Source organism: Diceros bicornis, chromosome 31 (assembly GCF_020826845.1).
Source record: "Diceros bicornis minor isolate mBicDic1 chromosome 31, mDicBic1.mat.cur, whole genome shotgun sequence".
NCBI classification, from domain to species: domain Eukaryota; kingdom Metazoa; phylum Chordata; class Mammalia; order Perissodactyla; family Rhinocerotidae; genus Diceros; species Diceros bicornis.
This window is the reverse complement of record NC_080770.1, coordinates 19,018,707-19,043,245: the sequence shown is the minus strand read 5'-3', so window position 1 is coordinate 19,043,245 and position 24,539 is coordinate 19,018,707. Positions and strand designations below refer to the sequence as shown.

General features: G+C 37.7%; 2 protein-coding genes across 2 annotated transcripts; one reads left to right on the top strand and one right to left on the bottom strand.

The window, feature by feature from the left end:
• The first annotated feature begins 453 nt into the window (after positions 1 to 453).
• Positions 454 to 1,392, top strand: LOC131395690 (olfactory receptor 4C46-like). Its single transcript, XM_058527530.1, has one exon. It carries the CDS (start codon positions 454 to 456, stop codon positions 1,390 to 1,392), a length of 939 nt encoding a protein of 312 aa, XP_058383513.1.
• A 5,793-nt stretch (positions 1,393 to 7,185) lies between these two features.
• On the bottom strand, positions 7,186 to 8,118 carry LOC131395689 (olfactory receptor 4C12-like). Its single transcript, XM_058527529.1, has one exon. It carries the CDS (start codon positions 8,116 to 8,118, stop codon positions 7,186 to 7,188), a length of 933 nt encoding a protein of 310 aa, XP_058383512.1.
• Between the last annotated feature and the right edge of the window lie 16,421 nt (positions 8,119 to 24,539).

The window sequence follows — 24,539 nt, the reverse complement described above, 5'->3', positions numbered from 1 at the left end:
TATACTTAATAACCTTCCATGGTTTCCCGTTTCCTAGAGATTAAAGGAAAAATTCTGTAGCTTTGCCTGTATAGACTTTACATCTACCTTCTACCTCCTTTTTAGGCTTGGCTGCCACTGTGTGCGCAATCCACTACTTCAAGTTAGACTGTTAGTCGTCTGGGATGACTCACAGTGCACAGGTGGTCTCCTGTGCCTGTGTGTTTACAAAGTTCTCATGTCTATAATCTTCACAAAGACTGCCCCTTGGAGGCAATTTGAATAATCTTCAAGAGCTCAGAGTCTTTATTGCCAATGCACACACACACAGACACCGGGAAAAAGAAAACTCAAAAGAATTCACAACTCAATAGAATTCAAGAATTTATTATATATTAGAACAGAAAGTTTAATAAATTCAAGGTTGCATTAATAAACATTGTTTTCTTTTCAGATAATGTAATTAATCTTCCCATGAAACACATGGAGAACAGGAACAATGTGACAGAGTTTGTTCTACTGGGGCTCACACAGAATCCAAAGATGCAGAAAATCATATTTGCTGTGTTTTTTGTCATCTACATCATCACTGTGGTAGGAAATGTGCTCATCATGGTCACCATCACCGCCAGCCCATCATTGGGGTCTCCCATGTATTTTTTCCTGACCTATCTCTCCTTTATTGATGCCTGCTCTCCCTCTGTCAGTACCCCCAAACAGATCATAGATTCACTCCATGAAAAGAAGACCATCCTATTCAATGAATGCATGACCCAAATTTTCGGGGAACATCTTTTTGGAGGTGCTGAGAGCATCCTGCTCACTGTGATGGCCTATGACCGCTATGTGGCCATCTGCAAGCCCTTGCACTACAGAATTATAATGAATTGGCGGGTGTGTTTCCTGCTAGTGGGTGTGGTGTGGGTGGGAGGCTTTGTTCATGCAACCATACAGATCCTCTTCATCTTCCGATTACCCTTCTGTGGCCCTAATGTCATAGATCACTTTATGTGTGATCTGAATCCTTTGCTCAATCTTGCCTGCACTGATACCCACACTCTAGGGTTCTTTGTTGCTGCCAACAGTGGGTTCATCTGCCTGTTAAACTTCCTCCTCTTGATGGTCTCCTATGCGGTCATCCTGAACTCCCTAAGGACCTATAGCTTGGAGGCAAGACGCAAAGCCCTCTCGACCTGTGTCTCCCATATCACAGTGGTCGTCTTATTCTTTGTGCCCTGCGTATTTGTGTACATGAGACCCGTAGCTACTTTACCAATTGATAAAGCAGTTGCCGTATCCTACAATATCATAACTCCCATGTTAAATCCCCTAATCTATACTTTGAGAAATGCCCAGATGAAAAATGCCATTAGGAAATTATGTAGTAGGAAATCTATTTCAGGTAAGAAATAAATGTGCTTGGAGATCAACATTGATTCAACAAAGGCAAGGGTCAAAAGGACATTGTAGATGATCTCAGCAAGGTACACTTATGGAATAAAGAAGAAAATTAACAGCTATGAATCATAGATTCTGCATTCAGTGGGGCAGGAATGGGTGCAAGAAAAGAGAGAAAAATATAACCCAGGACCACTCTTTCCATATTTAGAAAATTCTACCAAATTATATTTTAGATTTACCACCTTCAACCATGTATATGTATTCACAAGCTATCTTTCTATTAACAAATTAAAGAAATAACAGAATATATTGTTATTGAGCAGGAATTTCTGTAACAATTCAAGGAGGTAAGTACTGCTACCATCACCATTTTACAGGAGAGGAAACTGACAGAAAGGGGAAGGTATTAAAACAGACATATTGGAAAGCCAGTAACCAGAATTGGCTGATTTCCCAGATCATGCCCTTAACTGCTGTTAACTATCAGGCAATATGAGAGAAAGATCAGATAATTATACTGTTACCATTTATTCAGCCAGGACTGTGCTGGACACAAAGTATGTATTAGTTCATTACCTATCACTGAAAATCTAATAATTGTTCATTAATAGCTGTGCTTGTCTTTATATATTACAATTGATTGTCATATGTTGCCTGTAACATTACCGTATGTAACTACTTTAGGGCTATAAAAGCTTTCACCATTTAACCTCTGAGGGGTAGGTAGTGAAGATTATACCATGTTTCCAAATTTCCTTGTAGGCTTCAGAACCATTTTGTATTGCTTATATCACCCAGCTTATGCTGATAACCCGTCAGAAAGAGTAGTGATTCAAATAAAAGAATATTTTGATGTAGACAGGAATTTTTACTTATTAAATATACAACCATCTTCTATACTGTATTTGCCTGCTATATAACAATACCTTTACAAGGTCGCACAATGTCTGGTGAACAATAAATATTGATTGACCGAGTGAAAGTATAAAGGAAAGTGAATAACTTCAATAAATGATGAGCAAAAACGTAGTACTAGAGCCTAGGGAATTCTTTCCTATTTTAATCTGATTCAACTCTAAGTAGAGAATTATGCCTAGAACTCTTGAGGGAACTACGGTTTGTTTTTACTCTTGCTTAAACTGAGGATGAGAAAGAAATTGAAACTATAATTCTCAGCATATTAGCGAATAGTTTACCTTGATTTTCTCCCTGCTCTGAGAATTTATTACCTTATTAATATGAGCTATTTTTTATATTCTCTGTTAATCAGTATACTTTTTGGTAACATTTCATTATTGAAAGCTGTTTTTAAAAATATGTTGGTCCGTATATACCCAAAGCAACTTCAGGATAAATATATTCCTTTCATTCCTCCATCCTTCATTCATTAATCAACAAATACTTTTGAGCCAAAGGAATGTATCAGGCACACTGATAGTTGCTGAGGATCAGTGGTGACTAAAAAGAGACTTAGGTGCTACCTTCACAGAACTTAGTATCCATTGAAAAGTTCCCAGGAGGGAGCAGAAAGTTACGAGTATTAGAAATAATAACATAGTGGAAGCACAGGTGCTATGAAACCACACGGGAGGAACGCAGAACAAAAACCGCAGGCTCAGGTACAGATTCCTAGAGGAAAAGCTGTCAAAAATGGGGTCCAAAGGATAAAAAGAAGTTGGTTGGCAGAGTGAATAGGCGCGAGGTTGAAGGAGAGTATCTTAGGGGGTGGAATATGTAACAGAGTCCAGGAGGTAAAAACGAGCATGCAGAAAACCTAATCAATTCAACAGAGCTATGGCTATTAGTTCATCCTTTCATTCAACAACTATTTACTGAACCCACAGTGTGTGCTGGGCCCCATGTAAAACTTGTAAAAGGATAAAGGGCAAGACATGAAGCTGGAGAGACAAGAACAAGGAAGATCACAAAGGGTTTCATAATTGTGTTAAGGCTCAATGATAAGTAGCACAGGGAAAACATTGAAAAATTTTTTAAACTAGTGAAGGATGTAGTTGGATTTGAATTTTAGAATGATAACTCTAGTTACAGTAGGGGAAATGGTTTGCAGGGGACAAGACTGACAGCAAGAGAGTGGTTAGGAGGTTGCTGTAATGATTTGGATGTGAAAGAATGGAGGCCTGACCTCTGGTGGTTCCAGGGAAGATGCAGAGTTTGGTGGACATTGCTGTGTCAAGCTCTAATCTGTATCACCAGGAACAGTGCACCCATGTCCCCTGCTGCTGTGTGCTTGGGCTGCTAAGAGCTCACAGCCCCACCATCCCAGGACCTACCAGTGGCCAATGAATGACACGAGTGGGAGTATTAAAGGCCAGTCCCCTTGCTTCAAGGTGGAACCAGTTCTGTAGCACAATGTATACTCCAGGGCTCCTGCGGCTCCAGGCTAAAGCCTGACTCCGATTGAGACCACATCTTTTCTTTCCCCTACCATAGCTTCCCTCAACCTCTCCTGCTTATAAATCACTTTCATAAAAATCCCCATATGAGTCTCCATGTAGGGAACCCAAACTAACAGAGAGACGGAGAAGGATTTAGAAATATTTAGGAGTTATAAACAAAAGAACTTGATAGCAGATGATGATTAGAGACAGAAGAGTCATGGATAACACACAGTTTCTGGCTTAGATTACTGGATAGATGGAACAGAGAGAAGGTAAATGTGTTTTTTAATGTGCTGAGTGAGATTCAAGTAGCTATATACAATTGGATATCTATTTCTGATCCTCAAAAAGATGAAAGTCAGAGAAATGTAGGAGCCTTGAGCATATAGATGGCAATTAAAGCTATAAAATTATTAGACATCACCTAGGGAGAATATGATTCAGTCAACCATGGGTGGTCATCAGTGGTCTCTCAAAAGATCCATAGCCATTTTGATATTTTTAGGAAGAAAACAAAATAATGATCCCAAAATAGAATTCTAAAAATATAAATTGGTACATGATTAGCAATTCAGTAGAACACTAAATCTATAAAATAAAAACCTACCATGAAGGAAATAAAAATCAGCCTGGTGTCAGACTTTTTATCTACAAAACTAGAAATTGGGAGTTAATGGAAAAAAGTCTTTAATGTTCTCAAAGGAAAATAACTGGAATCTTTAATTCTAGATCATGCAATATATAAATAACACCCATGCAAACAGAGTGTTATCCAAGACTCTTCTGTCTCTCTCTAATCTTCATCTGTTATGAGAATGAGAATAAAATGAATACATTTTTGGACATGCAAGGGCTCAGTAATTTTATTCGTCAAACATTACGAATAAGAAATATACCTCAATAAAATGCTAGCAACCTGAATTCAACACATCCAAAAGATTATACACCAACATCAATTGGGATTAATCCCTGAGATACAAGATTGGTTAAAATATGCAAATCGATGTGATATACTACATTAACAGAATGAAAGGTAAAAACCACATAATCATCTTAGTAGATACAGAAAAAGCATTTGACAAAGTTCCACACCCTTTAATGATAAAAACTCTCAGCAAAATAGAATTAGAAGGAAATTTCCTCAACACAGTAAAGACCACTTATGAAAAGCCCACAGCTAACATGATAACCAATGGGGAACAACCGACAGCTTTTCCTCTAAGATCTGGTAAAAGGCAAGGAAGCCCACTCTCACCACTTCTATCCAACATAGTGCTGGAAGTACTAGCAAGAACAATCAGACAAGAAAAAGAAATAAAAAGCATCCAAATTGGAAAGAAAGAAGTAAATTATCTGTTTGTAGATAATATGATCACATATGTAGAAAACCCTAAAAACTCCACCAAAAAATGTTAGAACTAATAAATACATTCCTTAAAGATACAGGATACAAAATCAACATATAAAATCTTACATTTCTTTAAACCAACAATAAACTGTACAAAACGGAAATCGAGAAAATAATACCCTTTACAATAGCATCAAAAAGAATAAAATACTTCAGAATAAATTTAACCAAGGAAGTGAAAGATCTCTACAGTGAAAACTATAAGACATTGATGAAAGAAATTGAAAAAAACACAAATAAATGATATCATGTGTTCATGGACTGGAAGAATTAATATTGTTAAAATGTCCATAATACTCAAAGCCACATATAGATTCAATGAAATCCCTATCAAAATTCCAATGACATCTTTCACAGAAATAGAACAAACAATCCTAAAATATGTATGAAATCACCAAAGACCCAGATAATCAAACCAATACTGAGAAAGAAGAACAAAGCTAAAGGCATCACATTTCTACTTCCTGATTTCAAACTATGTTTCAAAGCTATAATAATCAAAATGGTATGGTACTTGCATAAAAACAGACAACTAGATCAGTGAAGCACAACTGAAAACCCAGAAATAAATCTTTTTATATACAGTTGATTAATATTTGACAAGGGTGCCAACACTACTTAAAGGGAAAAGAATAGTCTTTTCAATAAATGGGGGGGAACTGGATATTCACATGCAAAAGAATGAAATTGGAAGCTTATCCTACACCACATACAAAAATCAGTTCAAAATAGATTAAATACTTAAACATAAGACCTGAAACCATAAAACCACTAGAAGAAAACATTCAAAAAAAAAAAAGCTTGACAGTCGTCTGAGTAATGATGTTTTGAATACGCTTCTCTTTTCATCTTGCTGTGACAATATAGCTTCCAACAGCGTGTGTATTCTTTTTCTGGGAGGTCAGGGAGCAGGAGACACATATAGTGGTGCTGACACTGATACGTCCATGGACAGTTTCCCACTGAGTTTCAGTGGCACCTCTGCGGTCGGATTCCAGTGAATCTACAGACACTCAAGAGATCAGGTTCCCAACACAGCTGGTCTGCACCACAGTAGAGTGTTTTCTGCCAGCGTTGGTCCACCTGTACCCTAGAGGTTGTTTCCTGCTTGGCAGTCCAGGCCACAGTTCCTTGCTCACCAGCTCAGCCCATAAGCTCCACAGTGGGAGGCTCCCAGCTTGCCAGTCCCTTTCTTGCCTGCCAGCTGCCGGGAACTAGTTCTGGCCCTTGACAGCACAGAGAAGTTATCTACTATCCAATGAGCAACAAGTAGACCTCCTCCAAAAGAGTGGAACCCCAGCCTTGGGGAGGAGTTCCACCTTCTAAATGGGGTCACTCCTTGGATACTCATTTCTCAATCTCAGGGCATTCTTTAGAGTACTTGTTACACCTTTCTAGTCAATGCCCTGATTTAATTAATAATCGTATGTAAACTTATCCTGTTCAAATTACTATGTGGTCTGTCTCCTGAGTGGACCCTGACTGACACAATATAGAAAATACCTAATACAATGTCAGCCTTATAGGCATTTGATAAACAGTATCTCTGTTTACTCTGCAACCAAGATTTAATGAACAAAAAATTTCACAAAGGAAAGAATTTATGTTATATTGAGGCCAGCGTCCAAAGTAAAGGAACATCATTAAACATGTTATTTTCAGTAATCAGTCACAACCAACATCTCAGTGTTACATAATAAGATTATTTTAATATCAATCCAATATTCTAGGGTCACATCTTTTAGCTTCTGAAGATATTTCAGATTTCCAGGTAATAGATAAATATTTATTGATTAAGAAGCAGTAAGTTGTGATGACAAGAGTGTAGGATGGGAGACAGCAAGTCTGGATTCCAGTCCGAGCTTTAGCTCTGTGCCGAAGTGGCTATCTGCAACCATTATCCAACCTCTTGTTATAGCTGGTGTCTTTGTCTGTAGATCAAGAGGCTTGGACTAAATTACCTCTAATACTTCTATCTGCGGTGCTCAATAATTATGCTTAATCATTATCTGAAGTCACTGTTTTCCTCCAGAGCTTCCTCATAGCATTTTTTTTCACCTCTGCATTTCTGAGGGTGTAGATTAAGGGATTTAACATAGGGGCCATCATAGTATAAAAGAGAGCCACAGCTTTATCAATGGGCAGAGTGGTCAGTGGGCACAGATACACAAATATGCAGGGCACAAAGAATAAGACCACTCCTGTGATGTGAGAGACACAGGTAGAGAGGGCTTTGCGCCTCCCCTCCAAGCTATAGTTCTTTAGGGAGCACAAGATGACCACATAGGAGACCATCAAGAGGAGGAAGTTTAACAGGCAGATGAACCCACTATTGGCAGCAACAAAGAGACCAAGGGTATGAATGTCCATGCAGACAAGGTTCAACAAAGGGTACAAGTCACCCATGAAATGATCTATGACATTGGGGCCACAGAAGGGCAGCCAGACCATAAAGAGGATCTGAATGGTTGCATGGAGAAATTTTCCAGTCCAGGCCACTCCCAGCAGGAGAATGCACAGCCTGTGGCTCATGACAGTCGCATAGTGCAGAGGTTTGCAGATGGCCACATAGCGGTCATAGGCCATCACCGTCAACAGGATGATCTCGGCAGCACCAAAAATATGTTCTGCATAGACTTGAGCCATACACCCATTAAAGGAGATGATCTTCTTCTTGTGAAGTGAGTCCGCAATCAGCTTAGGAGCTGAAGAAGAAGAATAAATTGTGTCTATCAAGGAAAGGTGGGCCAGGAAGAAGTACATGGGGGAGTTCAGAGTGTGGCTGGTGGTGATGGTAGCCACAATGAGCAGGTTGCCTGAGAGTGTTACCATGTATAGAACCAAAAATACCACAAACAATACTTTCTGCATTTTGGGGTTCTGTGTAAGACCTATTAAAATGAATTGAGTCACATTTCTTTTATTCTCCATCTGTGTGGTATGGATGATAAAAACTCCAGGAAGGAATGCTTTACCTTAAAAAAAAAAAAAAGAAAGAATGAAAGGAAGGAGGAACTATGAAAGAACGAAGCAGTCCAAAACTCTGCCTTTTAACAGTACTCTGACAACCTCACAGATAATTCTTTCTCTTCCCAAAACTCTTTAGGAATAGATATCTCAAAACTTCTCTTAGCTGATTCTCTTAGTCTTTTATTATCTTGCTCTCAAAAATATCCTTATAAGACATCGGATACCAAGAAGAAATGAACTCCATTTCCCTGGATCAGAGCAGTCTTTACAGAATTTCATTTGAACATCAATATGTTGGAGTAATGTAGTTATCAGAAGTAATAATTTGGGAAACTAACAAAACTTAAATAGAATATGTACAAATTAACATGAATAAAAAAACACAATATAGTCTGTACATCCTAATTATAATTATGTAAATATACTATAGGCAAAAAGCTAGTGAATCATCATTAAATAATTAGTATTTGAAAATTATAGGTTTTATATGTATCTTTTAAGAATAAAATTCAAATTCAAAAATTTCTCATAAAATTTTATATAGGTTTTATTTCATCTATGTTAAAACATGTATATATAGAAAAGTTGATGAAGAAAAAAATTAATATATTTAGGACATTTACTCCTGGATGTAAGATTATGAGTGATCTTTTATTTCCTTATACTTTTTAGTATTTTCCAAATGTCTACAGCTTGTATTACTAATTTTATGATCATAAAATAAATATAATTTCCATATTTTTTCTTAGAGGCCTGAAGTTGAAATCATGAAGTTTTAAATTGAGTGGCATATATATGGCAAACAAACATAGAGAATTGTACATTGATACATCATGGGACCCCAGGAAATATTATCTGAATATAAATGAAGTAACTGCTTTAATATATTCATGAAATTGTTACTAGTTCACCAAATGGACATAGAGTGAGGGTCTGAGTGGGCACTGACACATGTCACTCAATTAAACTTTAAGACTGTGTTTACAACGAAGTTATGCCATTATTAATTCTCACTTTTTTCTGGACCTCAGATTCCTTTATTCTCTTTATCTTAATGTACTCTTAAAGCACAAAGGCAGTGAAGGGTAGATGAATTGTCCCTATTACATGTGGGCAAGGTACATAATGAGGTACATGGAAAGGAAACCTCTTCCAGATGACAGCACAAATGCTTCATTGAGAAGCTAGCTTTAGATTTCTAAACCCCAATATAGTGGTCTCCCTTCTAGATAGCTCAATGTATCACAGAATTCTTCCAGGGACAAGAACCCTTGAGAAGAAAGTTGAGTGCCCTTCTAATTGCCAAGTCTTCTCTAGACGAGATGGCCTTTGGGAGAACCAACAACTGACTAATATGTTTTTATAATTTCCTGAAGATCTATGACAAAGGTTGGATTTCATGATGAAAATCAGACAAAACCCCCAGACTTGACTCATTCATCTTCATTATTTCACTCATTACCTCAGTTTCCTGCAAATCTTGAAGTAATTAGAATCTATTTTTTAAAAAGTTCTCTTTTAACAGTTTTCATCTGCCTCCTTTTGTCCCACACCACACAGAAACAAACATACAAACAAAACAACTTGGTCTTATGTCAAAATTGCCTCTGTAGAATTGTTGTCTTTAATGTCCTGTGTTAACGGCAGACTCAAGCACAGAATCAGTGTCTTTTTCTGTCCTAGTCCAAAGAGCAATAGTGTGCCTATTACCACTGAAAACCTCTCATACCCATATTTTGGGAAAAATGAGAAATGGAGAAAAACGTTGATCTAGCAGGATGACCCTGATCTTCCATAAAAGAATAATTGCATCCTGGCTCAAACTGCAATTGACAGACAGGGACTCAAGCAGACAAACTTCTTCTAGGCAGAGAAAATTGGTTACTTGTTTAAATTCCACATACTCGACATTTTGAAATACAAACTTTTACTGTAATTCTGCTTTTCCCCATTCTTAACAGCAAGCAGAGATTTCTTTTTCTACTATGTAGTTCCTATAATAGTAATTTTTGTTGAGCGTTTGCCATGTACTAGGGACGATACTAAATACATTACATACGTTATTTCATTTAATCTTCACAAAAATTGATGAAGTTGGTACACTACTAACCATATTTTAAAGAAAAGGAAACTGTGGTTAGGAGAAAGCAAATGACTTGCTCAAAGAAATGATGACAAGAAAATAGAGGAGCCTGTATTTAAATCTAGGATGTTTGGCTCTAGCTCTTTAGCACTTAGTGCCTCTCCAGTGTAGATCCAGTTTACTTCTGGGAATCAGCAATGCCAGAGTTTGGATAAGTGGGTTGGCATCTAGAGCCACTACCTGTGACCATTTGACATCCATGGCAATTCTTTTGCTAAGCTATGAAATGTAGAGTTAGATGTTGAGTTCAAGGGTCCATTGGACAAATTGTTTGTTGTAGAATTGTTGTACACAAAAAATCACCCAGTACCTTGCATTTTATCAACATATATGCTCTTTAAGGATGAAGACACTGAGGCCCAGACAGGTAAAGTCCAAGGAAACACAGCTAATTGATTAGTAGTAGACCACAACAAGAATCATGGTCTTCTAATGCCCAACCCAGTGATTATTTTTCAGCATCATGTCTAGTAAGATGAGTGTATACAAGGAAAAATCACCCTACAGTGACAAAGAGAAGTGACTTTCATCTCTCATCTTTAGAAATACCTGTCTTGACTCTCTAAAAAAAATAGGGTTAAGTCTGAGTTCAGGGATGCAGAGATTCAATCATATTGCTGCGACAACATTCATTGTAGCAGAAATGAGATCTTGCCTGGTGAGAACACGATACAAGAAAATCTGAATAATCAGAATAAAAAGTGCCGCTGATCCTGGAGTTTAATCTAGCACAGCAAAGAGTACATTCTTTCTTTGCAGATTCTATATTTTAATGCATTCTCCATTGAGATGTGAGTTTTAGAGCTGGAGATTTCTATCAAAAAACAGATTCCAAATGCTGTCCTTCTCTCTTCCATGCTGACATGCCTTACCACCATGGATGTCGCACACCCTGTCTCAGCTTCACCTCAAATTTGCCTTCTTCATTCTCATTTGTCTCTCATATCTCCTCCTATCAGTACAAGGTTAAGATTTTTACCCCTTATTTCATCCCTGGAAATTATCAAAGTCAGAGCATTGTTTCAAGGAAACGAGTGACTATACAGAAGCCGATCTCTAACTATCCAAACTATCACACCATATGCCCTATCTCTGGAGGAAACCCTCAGTGACCCATGCAACCACAATCTGCTGCACTACTGCACTCTCTCCACACTCAAAAGCCTAGAAATTGACTCAGAAATCCATAAAATGTAAACCTATCTCTGAAAAATTATAGATCTATCCATACACAGGGAGGAGAATAAACATTTCTGTGAAACATCTAAAAAGTGTTTCCCCCATCAAATATCAGAAAGTTATGCTTCAATGATTTTAATTATAAACCTCTCAGGAGAAGATGGAAATGTGGGAAACTGGATTAAAAATAAACAATTCTAGTTAACTTACCATGGTTGCCTCTGTAGTTAAGCAGGATGTCCAGTGTATTCAGCAATAAGAAATAATAATTATATGTAGTTGTTCAAACATCATATCATAGTAATGTACATTTCTAAGTCTCCACTGACTAGACAATGTTACAGGAAGCAGAGAATGTCAAGATGGCACAAATTTATTCCAATGGATTTAGCAAGCATTTAAAGCTCCAATGCTTTGGACATTTAAGTCAAAGGAAAAGAAAATGCTATGATGAATTTGAAACCCAAAGTTCTTAGGTACTAAGGCAAATCTTCTGATCTTCAGCACCTAGCTCTCTGGTTATAGGGTAAGAAACACAAATATTTCAATCACTTAATAACCCCCTCTCATTCTGCTCTTAAAATAAGAAATCAGCTTCTTCTTGAATCATAGTGTTTAGAAAAGATGCTGAGAACATTAAAGGACTTGCCTTTCTATCTGAGGTTTTGCCCCCTCAGGAATTAATTATCTCGATTTTTTAAAGATTTGACCTTAGAAACAGATATTTGGGAGAATTCGTCTATGGACAACAAACATATCTTCACCTGAATGGTTCTTTTCCCTGCACTTTAAACTTACATATTAACAGCCTACATTCCTAGTCTGGAAAATTATGTGATGATGCACTCCTCTTATAAGGAGTACCCTTGGGTACTGTGAACTGGGACATGAAGGACTCTGAGTGCTCTGTAAATAATGACATAGGGTTTCATTCAGGTTGCATGTCCCTGAGGAAATTTCCTCCCTGGCAGAGGTCACCAGAGGAGGTTGAGATACTGAGTTAAATCTCTCGAATGTACTACAAACACATCAGGACATACTCTGTTTATAGGAATATTGGGAGCTGATATATTTTCAGGCAGAGTGATAGTTACAGTTGGAGGGAAAATGGAGGTTCAAATCCTGGTGCCAACTAGCTCGGGATCAAAATCTAAAAAGGTAGATTTTTATGCCTTCCCATCGACATTTTTTGGAAGTCTTAGAATTCCACTAGCCATTCAATGAAAGAAAACAAACAGATTTCTTCCAATTTTCTTCATACATAATATTCTCAGGACAGTGGAGAATAGAAGAGACAAATATATTCTACTATCTTCAAACCCATAGTGTAGAGGTGCACTCTGTAGCTTAGGGGAGAGGGCGCTGTTTAACTTACTTATGATAAGAGTTAACAGTTGCTATATTTAAATATATGGCGAGGCAGTGGATGAAGAATTGGGAAAAATAGTAATAATAGCAGTTATCATTACTGAGTACAACGTCCTTTATTCTATTAATATTGTGTGCTATATTGATTGATTTTCATATGTTGAACCAACCTTTTATTCCTGGGATAAATCTCATTTGCTTTTGGTGTATAACCATTTCTATAGGCTACTGGATTCAGTTTGGTAGTATTTTGTTGAGGATTTTTGTGTCTGTATTCATAAGAGATATTGGTTATAGCTTTCTTTTCTTGTGATATCTTTGTGTAGTTTTGATATCAGGATAACACTGGTCTTACAGAATGAGTTGGGAAGTGTCCCATCTTCTTCTATTTTTTGGAAGAGTTTGTGAAGGATTGGTGTTAATTCTTCCTTAAATGTTTGATAAAATTCACAAGCAAAGCCATCTTGGATTGAGTTATTTTTGTGGGGGAAGTTTTTTTTTTTATTATTATTTCAATCTCTTTACTTGTTATATTTCACTTGAGTTAATTTCAGCAGTTTGTATCTTACTAAGAATTTATCCATTTAAGCAAAACTATAGAAATTGTTGGCATACAACTGTTCATAGTATCCCCTTATAATCTTTTTTATTCCTGTAAAGTTGGTAGTAATGTCCTCTCTTTTATTCCTGATTTTAGTAACTTGAGTCTTCTCTCTTTTTTTAGTTAATCTTTTTTGGTGATCTTTTCAAAGAACCCACTTTTGGTTTTCATTCATCTTAAATAATGTCCTTAGATTCCTAGAACCAATAAATCTTCCAGTCTTTGCCAAGGGGCTTTAAGTGCAAATAGGAGCATGTCTTCACCACTCAGCCAGGAGTTTACAACTTTACTTTAGTCTTTATTTCTTGCTTCCACAGAGTCTCAGGGTAAGCCAGAGTTGAGAGTAGTCTTTCTTGAACATGCACACAGTCTGGGCATATGCAGAGCTCTATTCGTGCTCATAGCGCTCAAATTCCCAGAAATATGTCATAGTGTCATAGCATTTCAAATCCCCCTATGGTACTTTATTCCTCATATTTTCCTTTTAAGCCTTTGTTTAGTCTATTGTTTGCTCTAACTATTACCCACTGCCCAAGGCTCCTGCCATGTTCAAGAATTGCCTCTGCTTTTCACATATGCACCCAGGAAAAGGCTCCAAGTCAAATCAAAAAAGACGGTCTAGTGAGTTAGGTCTTTCAAGAAGACACTAAAAAGGCCAAATAATGACAATTATCTGGGAAAAGGGCTTTGAAGGAGCTCCAATGCCATTCTGCCCCCTCCAGTGGCTGCCAGGCTGCTGGTTTTCATGTGATTGCAGGCTGTTGGTTTTCAAGTTTACAGAGGAGCTGGAGAGGGAGCATAAAAATAGGGCATGTTAAATGCCACACACCTCACTGTTATTACTAAGATTTAGTCATTTTTCTTAATAAGTACTCCCTGGAGTTTTACAAGACTTTGCATAATTTCCAGAATTCTGAAAATATTGATTCTGATAATTTTTTCAGTATTTTCGTTGCTTTAATGGAGGACAGAATTTTTAAAAGTCCTTATGGGGGACCAGCCCCGTGGCTTAGTGGTTAAGTGCGTGCGCTCTGCTACTGGCGGCCTGGGTTCGGATCTCAGGTGCACACCAACGCACTGCTTGTCCGGCCATGCTGAGGCGGCGTCCCACATACAGCAACTAGCAGGATGTACAGCTACGACATACGACTATCTATTGGGGCTTTGGGGAGCAAACGTGAAAAAAAGGAGGAGGATTGGCAATGGATGTTAGCTCAGGGCCTGTTTTCCTCAGCAAAAAGAGGAGGATTGGCATGGATGTTAGCTCAGGGCTGACCTTCCTCACACACACACACAAAAAGTCCTTATGCCTCTGACATCAGCCCACTGAGCACTATATGTCAGAATTCGTGCTGGATTTCAGTTTTTGATGATCATTAACTTAAATCCCAACAATCACTCTATATGTATACATTGTTAGCCCCACTTTAGAGCTAAAGAAGCAGACACACTTAGTAGCTGAGCCAGAATCCAAATTCAGGTCCAGGGTTTGCTGGTACTAAAGTCTATGCTTTTTCCTTAAGTTCTACTGTCCTTGGGTCATAATTATAATATTGATTGAAGGAATATATGAAAAGTAGAGCCAGGTTCTTATGTCTAGGTGCCGATAGGCTGGAGGAGGGAATTCTGAAGAACTATATTTGAGGTTCCATTTCATTGTTTGCACAGAGTGTGAAAGTTGAGTTGTTGGCCAAGGTTATGTGTTTGTCCACCATGCTTGCTAAGTTCACTTATTATGTGTAATAATTGTTTATATGTGCTCCTAGATTTTCTGTATGAGGAGTCTGGCTCCTAGCCAAAAGCCTATATGTGATTTTTCAGGCCTGATCATAGGTAATTACAAAGGCTTTGGGGCAGGCTTCATGGAGAAAGCTGCCCTCCCCATACCAGATTTTATTCACAGCCAATGCATTACAGTCTCTACGAGGAGTTGAAGTCAAGGACTCAGGCCTCCCTGCCTGGCCATGCCCTGATGCATATCTGCATTCCTAGCCCAGGCACCTCCATTTTGAGATCTCCTTATCAAGGAATCTTGAAGACACTTTTCTCTACTCTGACTCAGTACTCAGTACTTTTCCACTCCTGCTGGTCCTTCCCCCTTGCCCTCCTCTCTGATCCCCAGGTCCATAAAACCACAGGAACATTTTGATCAGGGCTCCCTCAGCAGTGAGATGACCCCCACATCTGTGCTGATCCACCTGACTTTTCACTGGTGCACTCTTCCATAGGGGATAACGGAACAGGGGGAGTTGGTCCTTACTCTAATCTTAGCCTTTTGCTTATACTGTCACAGCAGGTGAGTAAAGGCTTAAGAACATAGTATTTGATCACGACATATTATCTTTTTCTATATTTTTCTGGATTAAATTTACTAATATTTTACTTAGGATTTTTACATTTCTGTTCATGTGAAGACCACCCTGCAATTCTTCTTTCTTGTAAAGTTGTTGTCAGCTTTTAGCATCATGGTTATGCGGCCCTCATCTTTTCTTTCCTCTTGAAAATTTTTTGAATAATAGTTATTATTTTTTCCTTGAATACTCTACAGAATTCACCAGGAAAGCTATCTGAATTTTTTATTGAGGTAAGATTTTAATTACAGAATCAAGTTAATACATGGAGAAATGTTCAAATTTTTATTTCTTCTTTTATAGGTTTTGAAAAGACTTTTTAATTAATTGGTTTATTTCATCTAAAATTCACTTTTATTGGCATAAATCTTTATATAAAAGCCTGTTACAAGTTTTAGTGTAGTAAGTGTCCCTTTCTCATTCCTTATATAATTTGTGTTTTCTTTCACACCCAGCTTTTTCTATTCTTGATCAGTTTTGCTCATGATTTATCAATTTTACTAATCTTTTCAGAGGACAAGGTTCTGGTTTTATTGATTGAGAAAATAAAAGGGATCAGATTGTCAAGTCAGATATACAAACATCAGAGATCTTCTCTAGCATCAAGCTTTACTAACAACTTAAGGAATACAAGGAATCATGAAACACAACAGAAGCTGGAGAAGTCCGGGCCTCCAGTGCTGCTCTCCACGCCTTTCTTGCTGCATTAGTGTGCTCTCTGGTTGATGCACAACACGATTTCTGTAAGTAATGCATTCAGTCATCACTCGCACAAAATGGAGCTATTTGGTCATGACATTTTATACTCTGATAACCATATAGCCTATGTGAGATTTTCCAGAGAGCCATTCACCATAAATCCACAGGGTTTGTTTACCATAAGTGATCCTAGACAGATGAGACACATCTGCTTCAAGCATTCCATAGATAAGGATTCTCCCTCTGGTAATACCATAAGCGTGTTTTCTAAGAGGTCATTAGCATGTTCACAAGGTCCTTTAACTGAGTCATCTGACTTTCTTTCCCAAGGCATCCTGGGTAAAGAGAGAAAATGGATGGTCAACCTGCTTCTAACCCTTTCCTTCCCAGTCCATCCTCTGACCTAGATCAATATCTCCTCTCCACATATTCTCACGTGTCTTTTTAAACTTATCTTATAGCACTTTCAACAATACATTTTATAGAAGAATAAGCCTATTAATATCTCAGTCACCAACAGAATTTGGACCCATCCAATAGGAAATAAAAATTCTGTGAACAAATCATACTAATAGTGATCCTATCCCTACAAGAACCTTTTGATATTTTCTTATAGCTCAATTACTCTTTTCCTGCATTATCCAGTTATTTAAAATGTTTTTATGTATTAATGAGGGCATAATGTTGTTTTAATTTATTAAGACCAAATTCATTGCTTTTTGGCTCAGTCCAATTCTATAGGTATTATAACAATTGAAGGATTCAAATAAATGTTCCAAAATATTTTCTCAGCAATGAACGTATAAATCCTTTCTTACACCATAAAGCTATGTAAGGAAGATTAGTGTCCCACATGGCATTCGGCAAGTAAAGTTACAGTATCATTCTCTTTTCCTTCCCAACACAAACAAACTTTTTCTATGCACCACACATTCTCAGTGACTGGAGTGGTGACTGAAGGTCATTGTTTAATAAATTCTGGATTCCCTCTGGTTTGTGGACATAACCATATCCCAGATATCATAGGACGGTTTTAGTTTTACACACTGGCTTCTGGGTGTCATTGTGTAATATGATCCATCTACCACCCTTTCTTCGATAGGACCAACAGTTTTTTTTCTTTATCTGTTCAATCTCAACCACTTGAATCACAGGGAACATAAAACTGACAGAAATATCTGTGGTATCAGGTCATTACAAAACAATAAAGACCACACTTTGAAATAACATCCTGGCATAAATTCAGCTTATCATAGTGTTCTTATAAACCTCCTCCTAGCCTGGCCTTCTTGTGCCCCTGGCCACTAGACTTCACAGACATCAGATTACGTAATGCTCTATGTAAAATAAATCGCATAAATATTTAAAATAGCCAATATATTTTCTTTCATAAATTGCAAGCCTTCTTTCACCAATTATGATACATATAATATTCCATTATAGTAATTATTCAGTTTTTCCACTCACTTATAGCTTCATTCGTCCAAGCCAATTTCCAGCCACAGTCCATCTCATACAACAGAAATCCCTCTAGTGTTCCTGTGTGGGAAAGCAAGGGATTTTCATCATGGTAAGCCTGTATGAACATTATTTTGAATTGATTTAATATTCCCGAGATAAGCAACTAAAATCCTTGCAGAATATCTGGCAAGGTGGTACAGTGTTCATTAAACCACCAGATATTATGATGCCATTGGACATCCATGGGCTTGTGCAATTTGGGGAAAAGGTTTCACCCAAAAATATTGCATGCCCCTGTGAGACTGTATATTGTATCCCAAATACTGCTGTATCTGGTGTACCATAGCATTTCCCATAAATGTCCTTTGCATGTCTCCAAAGGGGAAATACCAGTAATACTGGGCCACTAAAGCATACCCAAGTTGATCTCCCTCAAGTCTATCTGGGTTTCATTTCTTCTTTCCTTAAATACATTCTTTTCATTCCACATTTGATGTATTTAAATGAGCAAACCAAGCTCTGACATACTTGAAAAGCAGCAGGAATCTACTTCCCATTATACCAGACAGCTTAGCAACATATCATATTGATTAGTGGCCACACAGAAGGTCTATTATTTAGCATTCTAGCTCCTGTATCATACATTGTTAGTATTTTCTCAGGTCATCTGAAAAATAAACAGATGGTATCTATAGCCTATAGCCAGTCCTGGTGATCTAGTGGTTAAGATTTGGCACCTTCACTGCTGTGGCCCAGGTTCATTTCCCAGTCAGGGAACCACACCACCCATCTGTCAGTTGTTATACTGTGGCAGCTGCATGTTGTGGTGATACTGAAAGCTCTGCCACCAGTATTTCAAATACCAGCAGGGTCACCCATGGTAGAGAGTTTTCAGCGGAGCTTCCAGACTAAGGCAGAATAGGAAGAAGAACATGGACACACACTTCTGAAAAAATTGGCCATGAAACCCCTATCAATAGCAGCAGAGCATCGTCTGATATAACACAGGAGGGCGAGAGGATGGCACAAAAAGACGAGACAGGGTTCCACTCTGCTGTACACAGGCTCTCTGGGAGACAGAATTGCCCTCTTGATCTAGAGTGGTCTCTTGAAAATAACATGAGTTCATTCCTCTCTGGGATCATGATCCACTTATGAGTGCCTCCACTTCTTTCCATTTATTGTTACTTTAGACCCACAATCTCCCCCTATGATCATATTTTCCTGCTTAACCATACTGTTTTTCCACAGGGCTGACCTAACAGCAGCTTTGTTAACACTTATTTTTGGACACACCCTCAGGCAGATATCCTAAGTTCTGATAGGAAAAGAATCACAGAACTGTACTTGTCATTTATTAATGGCGTTGCATTTGCAGTTAGCCCTAAATTGGCTAGATGAGGTGGAGTCATGATCCATCCTAAGATATCTCAGGAATATGTATTTTCAAGTTTAATTGCAGAGATATTGTGTCTTGGTCATCAAGATCAGCTTCCTTCAGTCCACATGAATTTAGACACATACTTGTGCTCATTGGGTCAGGAAATACAAAAGAAAAATTTTGTGAAATGGTAAAGATATAAAATTGTGGAATTCCATCATCATTCAACTCTTCGTTTTATCCTCCTGATCTAAAAATACTTCCAGTGGAGTCACCAACTGCAATAATTCAGCACATGTGTGTGGTGATGGGTTGTAATTAGTATTTGGGTGGTGAACATGATGTAATCTATGCAGAAATAGAAGTATAAGGATGTACACCTGAAATTTATATAATGTTATAAACCAATGTTACTGCAATAAACAAAAAAATTTAAAAAAAACGTAGTTTCAAATAAAGTCCAATAACAACCTAGCAATCATCTTTCAAACAACGTGTCCTTTTTAGCTGTTTCAGGTGACTTCCCAGTCCAAAGGCCCACTGATCCATGACAGAGTGGCAATTCCAGCGTCCCTTGTTGAAAGCATTATTCAGAAAAGAGAAATTTTTCCTCGTGACTCTCTTTTTAAGATCAGAGAGTCATCACTTGGAAGAAATCCCACAGTTTTTCTCTTGTTTCACTGGCCAGAATTGTGTCACATGCTTATCCTTAAATTAATCACCAGAAGGAGAAGAGCATTACCATAATTGTTTTAGGCTAATCTAGATTCACACCTATGGCCTGGAGATGGACCACACTTTCCCCCACACACATGGGCACCTGACACCAGAACAAATGGAGTTTTGTTAGAAAGAAAGAAGATGGGAAATAGCTACTCTGTGGGCAACTGACAGTGTCTGTCACATCTAATATGCCTCTATTGATTACTCTCTCCATCTCTCTATCTCACCTCCCTTATCTCTCACCGAGCTTTTCCCGTTGGCACTTAAACATGATCAAGTTTCTCCTATCTTGAAAAATATTTACCTTCAATCCCTCATCCCACTTTAGTGGCTAATTTGATTCTAATAACAACGCTTTGAGGTAATATTATTATCTCTGCTTTGCAGAAGAGGAAACTGAGGCACAGACAACTTGAGTAACTTATCCAAGATCACACAGTTTAGCTAGGATTCAATAAGTGATAGTCAATAGTATTACAGTAGTGGAAATTGCAAATATTTCTTTCAATTGATTTCAGAAAATATTTTCTAAGTATTTTCTATGTATAATGCAGTAGCTGAATGATTGTACATGCTATCTTTTGGTGTTCCTCCCAATAATTCCAATGTATTTAAGGCTGTTTTACAGGCTCTGGGAACTTAAATGGCATGCATGGAATCTTACAGTAAGCAGAACTGGGAATTACACCCAGGTTTGTGTATTATTTCTCTAGGATTCTACCTAGAGAATGTTCCATTCATGTAGAGGATATCCCTAGGCCTAAGTCTGAACTTCCTTTCAGTCTTCCCTTCTACTCCTCAGGCATCAGGAAATTTCTATAATCAAAACTCCCAAGACAGTGCTTAGGCAGATCTCCCAGATGGGGGCAAAGATAGGAAAGGAATATAAGAGATATTCTCTTTTCTCTATGGTACTCCTATATGGAGTACCATGCAGGTACTGCACATGGGATTCATCTGAAGAATGTGTTCTGCTTGCCACTGGTGGTAGAACCAAAGCCTCCAAATAACACACAGCTGTAAGAATCAGCATCTCCCCTCCCACCACTCCCAGTGCATGAGACACATCATGGAATCAGTGTCTAATGTACTAAAATAATGTAATGGATAGCCCAGGCTTAGAAATCAGACCAGCCTGTATTGAAATCCAAGCTCTACCAAATATTAGCTTTTTTGGTTTTGACCAAATGGTGCTCACAGTGAGATCAATTTTCTTAGATGTAAAATAGAATTATTAATACTTCCCTCTTAAGGATTATATGAGAATTAGATGAAATACCACGCTTAACAGAGTGACATAAATACAGAGCGCTCATTAATTTTTAGTTCTCACTGTATCCACTTTTCCTTTATCTCCTGCAAACTTTTCAAGGACTCTCAACTTCCCTGTCAGATGCTTTTAGTGAAGAGAATGTCAAACACTCATGGAAAGATTTCAGAATTACAATAATATATGAGTTAGAATTCAATACTTTAAGACTCGGCCTTTCTTCTCTCATAATTTCTCTATTTGCCCAGATTCTACCAACCATAAGAGTAAAGAAGATAAGCTATATCTATGAGTTGAGATAATTCTTGCCAGAAACCCACATTGTCAAACCATGAGCTCTGATGTTCTATACAGAAAATGACAACAGACAACAGTGAGCTTGTACTTTATGTCAGGCACCATGCTAAGCACTTTACATGCATTTCTCATAGAACCCCCACAACAGTCCTGTGATAGGCACCATTATCTCGCCCCCCTTTTTTTTTTTTTGAGGAAGATTGACCCTGAGCTAACATCTGCCAATCCTCCTCTTTTTTTGCTGAAGAAGACTGACCCTGGGCTAACATCCATGCCCATCTTCCTCTACTTTATATGGGACACCGCCACAGCATGGCTTGACAAGCGATGTGTCAGTGCGCGCCCGAGATCCGAACCGGCGAACCCTGGGCAGCTGCAGCAGAGCATGCATGCTTAACTGCTTGTGCCATGGGGCCGGCCCCTATCACCCCCTTTTTACATATGTGGGAACTCAGGTATAAAGAGTCTGAGGAACTTGCCCATGATCACACAGGTAGCAAATAGAAACCAGTAGCAAAACTCTTACTCTTAAGCATGATTCAGATTTTTATGATTAAAGAGCAGTTTCTCTAATCTACGTGTGTCTATCCTCAGGGTATTAACAAAAGGATAGCAGTTTTGCACTAACTTAGACATTTTCCTATGTTATCTTGCTCAATCTTCCCTATAACTCTGTAAGACAAGTATCATTAGAGCTGTTTTATAGACTCTGACTGGCTCATGCACCCATATTCCCATGACAGGAACATTCTGTGCCTTGGGTCCTAGACTCTAAGATCACTTCCTAAATACAATCATAGAGAGGTTGCAAACCCAACTCAGTGGGCCCTCCAAGGTCCACTTAGTCACAGATGCTACGGCCACAGGGGAGAAAGGATAAACTGGTTTGGTTGCCATCTTGGTTGAAGCTGCTAATTCTAATCCTCTAGGATTTGAGAGATCAGAGTCTCCTTAACTCCTTGCACTTGATTAATATCCATTTACATATTTCCCTGAAACCATAAGTGAAAATATTGATATATCCAGACCGGGGAAGACCACATAAGCTTAACCAGCCATGGATCACAGAAGCTGTTTTGTCCTGAGGTTTCAACCCATTTGGATCCAGACTCTCAAGGACCAAAGGAGATATCTATGGGCTGAGCACAGGCTCACTAAGAAAAAGCTTAAAAGAACTAGTATCAGGGACTTGTTACTCCAAGGCAACTTTCACTTGTTGCTGATTTTATGGTGCTCGCAATCCTTAATTATTCTGCTTTAACACGGTTTGTCATTTTCAGGCCTTTAAATCAGGTTAGATCTCAAATCAAGTGGTTTTTAAATATACTTCATATGGCCACCAAGAAAAATTGTCAAATGTGTAGTAAGGTGACTTAGAGAGAGATGTCCTCCAATGCTTAGGTTTTTTTCCCATCTATTTCTTTTGAAGCCTAATGCTTTGGAAGCTGTCTGACTAGAGAAATTCATTATCTGAGCTGGGAGGCTTGTACCTCGAACTCATAGGATGGTGTGACCCTATAAAGCAAACACAAAGCCAGCCCATGGACTCAGCATAGTTTAGGAAGTCTCTCTCGGTAATCATTTGCAAATCACTAAGTCAGGAAAAAAAATATTATACTTAAGATAAAAATAGATGAACCTGCAAAGTAGCATTACTGCTGGGTCAGTGATTGCTACCTCCATGCAAAGTGTGCTCTACAAATAAGATGTCTTTTTGTAAAATGAACCTGTTCCTTCTTTCCCAAATGCATTCAGAGAGGTAGATATTATCTGTGATTTCTTTATTAGTATTTTTTTCTCAAGGTGATACTAGAATCTTCGATTTACAAGTGAGTTATATTTAAACATGCATTTCTACCATCACAGATTTTTATGAATAATGACCAGCATATTTAATCTTCTTTGAAAAGCAGTCATTCAGCATATTGTGAACCCAGCCCCAAGATAAGAAAATAAAATTTATTTTATTAAATTATTTTACCATTATAAAGGTAATATATTCTCTTTGTAGGAAACTTGAATCAGAAAATTTTCAAAAGAAGAATACAAAAATAACCCTCAACTTATAATTCAAATAAGCTGTGTTAGTCTTTAGTGCACTTTCTTCAGATACTTTTCTAAGTATATACGTCATTTGGGACAATTTAGATCATAGCATATAAGCTGATTTACACCTTGTGTTTTCCACTCAATGTTATATTGGAAGAATCTTTGCACACCACTAAATCTTGCAAATAACTTCAATGTCCACCTGATACTTCATAACTATAATTCACTTAGCTGTTCCTCTTTATGTGGACATTTGGATTGTTTTCACCTTCTCATTATCATAAAAAATGTGAAATACGAACTGTATGCATAATTTTTGTCCATATTTTTTGTCTAGAATAGATTCCCAAGCATAAGGAGTATTGGACCAATGGACATGACCAGTTATAAAGCTCCTATTATATAGAGTCAAACTTCTTTCCAGAATATTTTATATCAAAACACACTCACCAGCACTGGGTAATAAAACGAGTCATAAAACTTTGACAATTTCCCAGGCAAAGGTATTTCACTGTTTTTAAATTGTATTTCTTTGATGACTTGGGAAATGGAGGATTTTTTAGATGACTAATGTTTTTTCTGAGAATTATCAGTTTATCAAATTTGCCTCTTTACTATAACGGTGTAAGTAGACCTTGTTTTGTAAAAACTATTTCTATAATAATGGTTATCTGTTATACTTGCTGCGAGTATGTTTCCAGTGTGTTCCATATCTTTAAGTAATTGAATCCTTGATTTTGTCCTGTATTTTACACCATTGAATTTTGCTTAAAATGTTTCTCCCCATTCAGAGATTAGATCTATGTTTTTTTCTTTTTTTTTTTTTTTTTTTTGAACAGATCAATGTTTTATTTGAAGGC

Excerpts from the sequence above, each read along its gene's own strand:
- LOC131395690 (XM_058527530.1), top strand. The coding sequence starts at position 454 with ATGAAACACATGGAGAACAGGAACAATGTGACAGAGTTTGTTCTACTG.
- LOC131395689 (XM_058527529.1), bottom strand. The coding sequence starts at position 8,118 with ATGGAGAATAAAAGAAATGTGACTCAATTCATTTTAATAGGTCTTACA.